The sequence below is a fragment of the Sardina pilchardus genome, chromosome 4 (assembly GCF_963854185.1).
Source record: "Sardina pilchardus chromosome 4, fSarPil1.1, whole genome shotgun sequence".
In the NCBI taxonomy this organism is placed as follows: domain Eukaryota; kingdom Metazoa; phylum Chordata; class Actinopteri; order Clupeiformes; family Clupeidae; genus Sardina; species Sardina pilchardus.
In genome coordinates, this window is record NC_084997.1 from 37,422,131 (window position 1) to 37,432,562 (window position 10,432).

The 10,432-nt window shown below is 42.1% G+C and overlaps 1 protein-coding gene across 1 annotated transcript; it reads left to right on the plus strand.

Annotated features, from left to right (window-relative positions):
- The first annotated feature begins 4,800 nt into the window (after positions 1-4,800).
- On the plus strand, positions 4,801-9,590 carry LOC134079073 (microtubule-associated protein 1A-like). The gene is made up of 4 exons (XM_062535243.1): positions 4,801-5,527; positions 6,967-7,230; positions 8,232-8,428; positions 9,561-9,590. Exons 1-4 carry the CDS (start codon positions 4,951-4,953, stop codon positions 9,588-9,590), a joined length of 1,068 nt encoding a protein of 355 aa, XP_062391227.1. The 5' UTR covers positions 4,801-4,950.
- The last annotated feature ends 842 nt before the right edge of the window (positions 9,591-10,432 follow it).

Here is a 10,432-nt window from a genome sequence, read left to right on the forward strand (position 1 = left end):
TCCTTTTGTGTATTTTTGTGTTATTTATGCATACCTGACTGCAAGACAAGTGTCCCTGAGGGGACAATAAAGTAAACCTAACCTAACCTAACCTAACCTGATGACTGATGAGTGAGCAGTAGAGATGATTGGTGGAGATCTGATGACTGATGAGTGAGCAGGAGAGATGATTGGTGGAGATCTGATGACCGATGAGTGAGCAGTAGAGATGATTGGTGGAGATCTGATGACTGATGAGTGAGCAGGAGAGATGATTGGTGGAGATCTGATGACTGATGAGTGAGCAGTAGAGATGATTGGTGGAGATCTGATGACTGATGACTGAGCAGTAGAGGTGATTGGTGGAGATCTGATATGTGGTGACTGGGTCAGGTCTGGAAAAAAGCAACAAGAATGTCAGACACTCAGCTAGCAAAACTCATTATGTGTGTGTGTGTGTGTGTGTGTGTGTGTGTGTGTGTGTGTGTGTGTGTGTGTGTGTGTGTGTGTGTGTGTGTGTGTGTGTGTGTGTGTAGGTCCTGTAGGGGAGAGCAGAGACCATAGGCGCCAAAAGGTCCATTTTAGCGGAGGCCTTCCAAGCTGGTTTGCTGAAGAACAAGTGTGTTTATTGAATATAAGTATCATTATTGTTTCCATGCCTCATTGGCTAGGCTACCACTAGAGCCTTATGGATAGCACTGGCTACTACTAGCTGGATCACAAGGATATTGCTCGCTGTAACGCTCCTGAGGCTGCCAGAGTTGCTAAAAGAATTCACAGTGAATGACAGCGAGGTTGTAAGTTGATGTCAGTAATTGTTAATTGCTTTATGTTACATACATTTAGCTATGGGGAAGGAACGTTTATATTGTAGCCTAGTGATATTGTACTTGTCTATTTCAACAGCAATTTTGGCAGGTAAATAGAATGTTATGGAAAATGGCAACATTGTGAACGATCAAACTTAACAGCTAACAGCTGAATTATTGCGAGTGAAAACTAAATGGCATTTTTTCAAGAGAGTTAGTGAGGAGCAGGAGAAAGACAAGGGAGCTGATGAGGTCAGTAAAGGTCTACAGAGAAAACAGAGCTGAGTCCAACTCACTGTTATGAACTATGTGTTTGGCTGCATTGCAAGTTAGTGATGTCACCTGTCACCGCACCCTGTCAGTAAGGCCTCTGTGGGGCATCATGGTGCTGCTGAAAGCTCTCTCCAGTGCACCCTTCAAGATTGAGTGCATTTTTTTTCATTGGAAATATCCGTCTTCATTAGCCTGGATACCAGACTCTCTACCTCTTCCTCACTCTGACTTAAAGGGATATTCCGCCATTTTTGGAAATACGCTCATTTTCCACCTCCCCTCGAGCAAAACAATCGATATTTACCTTGTTCCCGTTCATCCAGCCATTCTGTGAGTCTGGCGATACAACTTTTAGCTTCAGCCTAGCATAGATCATTGAATCGGATTAGACCATTAGCTTCTTGCCTGCTAGCTTCATGTTTAAAAGTGACTAAGATTTCTGGTAATTTTCCCATTTAAAACGTGTCTCCTCTCAAGTTAGAAAGTGCAATAAGACCAACTGAAAATGAAACCTGGCGTTTTTCTATGCTGATTTGACATGGAACTACATTCTCATCTGGCGTAATAATCAAGGCAACTTGCAAACTACTGGCACTACTACTGCTTGTTGTCTATGGGGACTATTTTCAGATGCTGCGTACGATATCACTGCGCCTATGGTACGTTTGCAAGTTGCCTTGATTATTACGCCAGATGAGAGTGTAGTTCCATGTCAAATCAGCCTAGAAAAACGCTAGGTCACTTTTCAACATGAAGCTAGCAGGCGAGAAGCTAATGGTCTAATCTGATTCAATGATCTATGCTAGGCTGAAGCTAACAGTTGTATCGCCAGACTCACAGAATGGCTGGATGAACGTGAATAAGGTAAATATCGATTGTTTTGCTCGAGGGGAGGTGGAAAATGAGCGTATTTCCAAAAATGGCTGAATATCCCTTTAACAGCCCTGTTGGTGAACCCTGTATGCATGCAGTTCACTATGGGTAATACGTTCAGAGTATGTATTGCATTCAGAGTAAGTATAGCCTACGTTATTTTGTCACTCGAAATAGCGTAGGCTACCCTGATGTTAATAAAATCAATAACGCATGTACATTTCTAGGCCTTTTTAATTTATTGTTCAATTTCAAGTGTTTTCAAAGTCATAACATACCAAAAGTCTTAACTTGAATGGTACTTGAATGCAAAACAATACTGTAGGCTAGTTGTCTTTACTAGGCCTACATTTCAAGAAGGTTTACGAACAACAGACAAATATAAAGTACAAACACAGCTTTGAGCAGCCTGAACTTAGGGCCTATATTTCAAGTAGGCCTAATGTAAAACATTCAAAATCTTTTGAATAAAATAAAAGTGTATCTTTAAGAAAAAACGAACAAAAGACCTTTGCATACAGCGTTCTAGTACTCTGCTAATAGTTCAGATTTTCTTGTTGTTGAAGCTGACAATGGGATCTGTAAAGTTTCTGCAGCCGCATTAAGTACTCATTCAGCACTCATTCACAGCTGTCCCATCGCTAAATGCTCTCTTGTGTTGCACAAAATCCACACAATCTTTTATGAACACTAATTTGCCTGTAAATGCATGCGTGATCACACAAGTAGACCTGTCATAATGTGCTTTCAATTTGATAATTATTAGCTTACCTCTGCCAAGGAGGTAATGTTTTCATCAGGGTTTGCATTTGTTTGTCTGTTTGTTAGCTCTCAGAGTGCTGTTCAAGTTTTACTTGCCCTCACTGCGGATTTCTGCGCGTACTACTGTACCTTTCCTCAAACGACCCGTGTTTGATCTCATAGTGACGCTACGTTGCCCTTTTTTATTATTATTATTACTGTATTATTTTTTATCAACGCCACAGTTTCACAGCACATACTGTATTCACAGCAGAACGAACGTATTGGTCTGTCCATTCATCTTTAAAAGTCCGGTTTTCACCATCTATTTTTTCCTCACTTTTGAGCAAGCCATTTTCTCTCATCCCCTCTCTCTCCCGCTAGGCCTATTCTCTGGTGCTGAAACGTAAACAATCGAGTTGATTGGCTTGACTGCTGATGATGCTCTTTGATAATATTAGGCCGACAATTTTAACGGGTCCGGACAGAACCGTCACTGGGTCCGGACCCGGACCGCAGTCCGCCATTGAATCACGCTTAATCACCTTTACTTACACATATTGTTCCAGTGAAATTGGGGTGGGGGCACGATTACAACGACAATGACATCTGATGCTTGGTGGCTGCTCCTAAGGGCTGAGGTCTAACTTTATTTCACTCGTGATAAACCATCCAGACATCTTCTACCAGCCCAGGCTGCAGACCCCTAGCCTGGCACGCCCTCCCAGTGACGCAACGCCTTCAGGCTTTTGCTGCTGGTCTGGTCAACTGCTCATTGAGAAGGATTTCTGAGTTCCCGAAATCTGCGGAACTGCCCCCTTTGGTCGAGAACCAATCAACTTTGAGCAGCTCCAACGGCTCTGGGTATAGGCGTGTTCAAGGCAGAGGAAAGAGTGTTGTTATTGGTTTAAACTCGGCAAACCGCTTTCTGACATCTACCAGTAGCAAATCGAGGCACTTAAAGGAGGCGGGTCAACCAGCGCTTGCTAGAAACCGTGTTAGCACAGGCTGTTGGTCAGACTAAAGTCTCGCAGAGCCTTTGAAAGTCGATGGTAATCAGGCTAGCAGACCCCAGTTCATCATATGAAGTGATATGAAGGGCATGCTTAATCCAGACCTCTTCTACCAGGCCAGGCTGCTGATCTCAGTTCATCACGAGTGAAATAAAGTTAGACCTCAGCCCTTAGGAGCAGTACGATTGCACTGTCAGCACTTTCTGGTGTTATGTTATATGTGATGTAGCAGCCTGTTTGTCCAAGACAAATTTCCCTAGGGACACAATAAAGAAATCTTATCTTAAGCGTGATTCATTAGCAGGTTGTGTGAGAGATACGATACTGAGGGCTTTCATTAGCAGGTTGTGTGAGAGATATGATGCTGAGGGCTTTCATTAGCAGGTTGTGTGAGAGATACGATGCTGAGGGCTTTCATTAGCAGGTTGTGTGAGAGATACGATTCTGAGGGCTTTCATTAGCAGGTTGTGTGAGAGATACGATGCTGAGGGCTTTCCTTAGCAGGTTGTGTCTACTAATGGTTCTTGGTGCATGAAAGAGAGAACAGAGAGAAAGATACTTATAAAGTGTGTGTGTGTGGTGTGTATGTGTGTGTGTGTGTGTGTGTGTGTGTGTGTGTGTGTACGCCTATATACTGTACTGTATGTGTAAGTGTGTGTGATGAGACTTACTATCTGTGTGTAACATAATCCAAACTGTCTACATACAGTAAAAAGCAGTAGTGACAACAAATGAAGTGTGCCTGCTTTATCATGAAATATTCTGCTCATTAAATCAACGCCTGGAAATATTACCAACATATTGAAATTATCTTCTACACTTTCATCCTGAAAATATTACCACAATATTACAACATATTTCCACCAGCTTTCTCTGCATGGTTGAAGGCAACTGATGAGAACAAGAAGACGATGGAGGAGAAAGAAAAGCAACTAAAAGAGAAGGACATGCAAATAGAGGAGATGGAGAAGACGAAGCAACAGCTAGAGGAGAAGAACAGAGAGATAACTGAGAAAAACAAAACACTAGAGGAGGACAGGAAGATGCTTCAGGAGAAAATAAGACAACCGAAAGATAAAGATGTGGAAATGGAGGAGATGAAAAGACTTCTACATGAGAGAGACAAACAGATAGAAGAGAGAGAAAAGAAAATCAAGGAGAGAGACAAGAGGATAGAAGAGAGAGAAAAGCAAATCAAGGAGAGAGACAAGAGGATAGAGGAGAGTGAGAAAACCTCCCAAGAGAAAGACAAACAACTACAGATGAAAGATTTGCAGATTAAAGACGGAGAAAATAATCTCAAGGAGAAGATGCAACTTCTGGAGGAGAACAAAACTACACTGATGAAGATGGAGAAGATGTTGGAGGACAAGAAAAGAGAGGTGGAGAAGATGTTAAAACAACTAGAGCAGAAACATAAAGAGGTGGAGAAGATGACACAGCAGCTAGAAGAGAAGAACAAAGGCATGGAGAGGATGAACCAACAACTTGATGAGAAGAATAAACTCCTCCATCAAAGAGACACAGAACTGGGGAACATGACTAGACAAGAGAGGGAGAAAGAGAGTCTACTGGAGAACATGACCAGTGAGTTGGAGACCAGTAGAACACAACTGGAGTCACTGGAAAAGGACCTGCAGGACAGAAACAGCCAACTACAGGACCTGAGAACCCAACTGCAGGAACATGAGAGGGAGCTGGAGGAGAGAACCAAACAGCTGGAGGAGAGAGACAAACAGATGGAGGAGAGAGACACACAGCTGGAGGAGAGAGACAAACAGCTGGAGGCTAGAAGCAAAAAGCTGGAGGAGGAAGAGAGAGAGAGTCAGCATCTGACTGGTGAGTATGATCAAGAGATAAGTTCCTTCATGTTAGTGTGTAAAGTTTAGTGTGGGAAGAAAGGCCTAGGGTTGTTAAAGATGAGGTTAGGACTCTTATGTGATTTTTTTTTGTCAAATTCAAGAATCATCGCTGCAGAACTGCTAGCTGCCCAATCCATGAGTACACTGATTAGCCTGTTTGATTTGCATTGAGCTCAATGAGCATCAAACAGGCTAATAGGCTAACTGGAAAAAAACACCATACCAACCGTTGAACTTCCACAACAATCTACAGTGCCACAGACTGATGAAAATCCCACTTTTCATGCAGTGGGGTTAATAACAATAACAATACATTTATTTTTATTATACATGATTTTATTCCAGATGATGTACAAATGCAAATGCAAGGGCATTGCACCTTTTTAATATAATATAATTTTACAAGTTTATTTTACAGATTTTGTCTGTATTTTTAAAATACCATTTCATTTACAAAAATAGACTGTGATTTCACTTGTCAAATGTAAAATAACTAGAAATTACTGTAACTGTGAAAAACACTATGTGTGTTCTTTTACAAAAAAACCTCATCAGAAATACATATATTTATTATTGAAAAACGTTAAAAAATGTATCATAATTTCGTATGGTTTGAAATATTGAAACTATGTTGAAGCCTGATGTTGAAGTGATATTGAAAGTATCCCCTCTGTTTTACGTTGAATCAATGTTGGATTTTCAACTATACTGACACATGTGATCTTGTCACACAGACAGACAGACAGACAGACAGACAGACACACACACACACACACACTATCTTATACACAAAGGCAAACTCTCATGCACACACTCATTTATATACACATGAGCTGCAAGAGTAGGAGATATATGCATATAAATTGCACAAATAGGAGATACAGGAAAGTTGACAAGTATCATTTATTTTTGTGGAGTGAATGTGCAGAACTGAGCGGCGGTCATATTGTGTACTAGCCTAGAAATGTAGACGCCCCTAGCGGCAGCAAATGTAAATGTCTAGCTACACTCCATTGAGTTTAGGAGCTGAGAAACTGAGAAACGGACGGGCCAATCACAGCGTGTATAGAGTTGGTCGGGGGGCTTAACATAATGGTGACTGACATGCGACCAGAAGTTGCGATGGTAACGCATCCTGCTATTTTAAAACAAGAAGATGATTCGTTTAGCGTTATCCTATTGCGTGGTGAGGGAATTTGAAAGACAACTGTTTATCCCACCCCTCCGATTGAGCCATGCCTACGGTGAGTTCCCAGAGCCTACATCTTGATGTGGTTCTGGCTGGTCAGGCTAATTGTGTACCACTATGCGGTGCATCTAGTTTTTTATATATTAGTCTATTTTGTTGTTGCAAAGAAAGCATCAAGTAATTTACACACACATGTACAACATTTTAATCGTTGTCTTTTTTTCCAGGGACAGGCAGGCAGAATTTCTTCTCCAAGCACAAGCATGACCTGCAAACTCGCCTTCCCAGTGTGCTTGCCCCCATCTTGGCCTCCCTCCATCAAAAGCACGTTATTAATGACTGTGAGCGGCAGGACTTGGGCAACATTACCATCAGTGTAAATCAGAACTATAAACTGCTGAACATGATAGAGAATAAAGGAGCCAGAGCACAAGAACTGTTCTATGAAGCACTAAAGAAAGCTGACCCATTCCTGGTGGAGGAGCTGGAAGGTAAATTTCAGAAAATCTGGACCACACATACAGTATGCATGACCAAGTTACACAGCATGTACTTGGTCTTACTGACTAGTCACTGACCCGCACTAATGGATCCTACTTGAGATCATTTAGACATATGTAGACATACAGTATGTAGTAGTCATATGTAGACAGCGTAATTGTGTACCTAATCTCAGACCTATCTCCTTTTTACGCCCTGATGAAGACCCAGTAAAAGGGTTGAAACTGGTTGGCGATTTTTGTAATGCCCCAGTATAATTAAAGGTTTTTTTTAACTTAAAGGTGACATAAAATGGATGAATTGAGCACTGTGTTCTCTGATGTTAAAATAGTATATATTCAATAATGTTAATGTCAATGTCAATGTCAATTTATTTGTATAGCACTTTAAAAAACAACAACAGTTGACAAAAAAAAAAAAACTCAATTGCAATTTTACAAGACTAATAAAACCATATATTTAGGCTGGGTATTGAAATGGTCTGTTTGTCTAAATGGCGCCCTCTTTGGCAACCCCAATTGAACTTCAATGGCATTGCGATGTCTGACATAACAAGCAGGCTCTTTTCTAATTCACCCATTTATCTCCTTTGCTACGTGACTGATATGATGTTAAATGGCATGCTGTCAAGCAAGATCATATCAATATATGGAAGCATATAACATTTTCCTTATGAATGACCATTTCCTCATGTTTGCAGGAGGAGGAGAGAGTCCTGGTCCAGCCCCCCCAGTGTCTCCTGCTGTGTCTGAGCTGAGGCTGGTGCTGCTGGGGGGGAGTGCAGCTGGGAAGAGGGCAGCAGGAAACACCATCCTGGGCACACACACACTCACACACACATCCACAGAGACCCAGCACAGTGAGAGTAGACAGGGGCGGGTGGCTGGGAGATGGGTGACCGTGGTGGACACTCCAGACTGGTTCTCTGGTGGACTCTCTGAGAAGGACATGAGACAGGACGTGGGGCGTTGTTTCTGTCTGTCTGCCCCAGGACCTCACGCCTTCCTCCTGGTGATTCCAGTGGAGTCGTCTGAAGGGGAGGAGAGGAGGATGCTGGAGAAAATGAAGGATATGTTTGGGGAGGGATGTTGGGGATATACACTGATCCTCTTCACTCATGCTGAGGGGCTGAGAGAGAGGAGTGTGGAGGAGTTGCTCCAGACAGGGAGCCAGGAGCTCCAGCAGCTGGTAGAGAAATGTGGGAACAGGTGTCACCTTCTCAACATTAAGGACACACCTGATGACACACAGATCACACAGCTGCTAGAGAATATAGAAAAGATGGTGTCAGGAAACAGAGGGAGATTCTACAGCAGTGAGACCTACCATGAGGCAGAGAGACAGCTCAGAGAGATAGAGAGGATGATGCAGAAAGAACAAGAGGTGGAGGAGAGGAAACTGAGAGAAGAGAGTAAGAGAAGAGAGGAACAAGATAAAAAAGTGCAGGAGTCTCTTCAATGTATGGAGGGAGAGATTCAGCGACGTGAAACAGAAATTAAGACATTGAGTGAGAAAATGGCAGAACTGGAGAGAAAGATGAAGGAAGAGAGGGATGAGGAGAAAAAGAGAGAAATACAGCGAGAACTGGATAGAGAGATTGCACTAAGAAAGGAACTGGAGAGAAAGCTGAACAAGGTGAGAGAAAAGAGAGAGAAAGAGAAGAGAGAGATGGAGGAGAGACACATAGAGGAGATGGAGGAGATGAGAGAGTGCTATGAGAGAGAGGCCAGGGCTGAAGCAGAGAGAGACCTCATGAAGATCATCCTGCCTGAACTACAGAGAAACATCAGCATCAGCAAGGAGAAGATGGAGGCAGAGTTCAACAGGCAGATAGAGGAGAAGAACAGAGAGATAGAAACCATACTTCAAGAACTAAGAGAGAAAGAAAAGGCAGTAGAGAGACTAACACAGAGTAAAGGTGCTGGAGAGAAAAGTATGGTGGTAGAGAGACTCACACAAGAGCATCGAGAGATGGACAGAGAGATGGAGAGACTGAAACAGATTCTGGAGGAGAAGAATAGAGAGATGGAGAGAATGAAGCAGAGAAGAGAGGGAAGTCTGACAGAGAATGAGCGACTGAAACAGATTACTGTAAAGATGAACAGAGAGGTGGAGAAGCTGAGGCAGGACCTCAGCAATCTGAGTAACACACAGTCCATGCTGAGTGAAGTGTGTGAGAAAGAATGAGGAAAAAGAGAATATGGTATGAAGATTCCACAAGGTGATTACTGTCTTGGTTTAACCCTATGAGCCCGACTGATGCAAAGTGCGTCAAAAAACACATCCATTCTTCTCTGACACATTGCTCTGTGATTATTAGATGCAGCGAGATAAGACCTTTATCGCATGAAAGTAGAGTAGAAGTGGGGCGTTCCAACGAGACTATGCACTCGTCGATCAAGTATGAAAATTAAAGAAAAATCATGAAATTAAATCTAAGTGTATCATATTTACAGTCTATACTGCTCTGCGTTCACCCGCACAGCCAGTACTCTCGCTTGAATTACTTGTGATTGCATAGATACAAATGTCAGATGAAAGTGGAGACACAGTGCTTTCCATTGATACCAAATACATAAATCCTTCTGTGTTATAAGAACAGACAAAGTGACAGAAAATAATAATGTCATATACTGTAGCTTAGCTTACCATTGGCATCCTTCTGTATTATAGAAACAGATGAAATGACCACAAAATAATAACTTAATTTAGCTCGACTTACCCCATGGTTTTGTGTGTTTTTGTGCCATAGTAGCCTATGTTCATAATCTAACGCTATCATGTGTTTCTCTATGCCACTTTCATAATCAGGTTTTGAGATCCTAGCAAATTCCTGCATGGTTTCCAATTCAGCACTCATATTGCATCCACATTTGTTTGACAAATAAACACTTTTTTGCCCTTACTTTGTGCATTGCAATGTAGTGAAACGTTGCTGTGGAGAATCATCACGTGTGCATGTCAGGTCAGATCAGCTCGGGCCACAAATATGGAACACAGAAAGGTCATTTTTCATCACTTAATAAAAATGAATTTATTTAGTGACATATTTCTGTAACTTGCTCAGCCCCAAAGTATCCCTCCATCCACATTATGGTCCATATTGTGTGAGTGAGTGAGCGAGTGAGTGAAATAAAATTCAGTGTCACCCCTCAGCACAATCTTCTGTATCGTACTCCACCTCTAGATGGT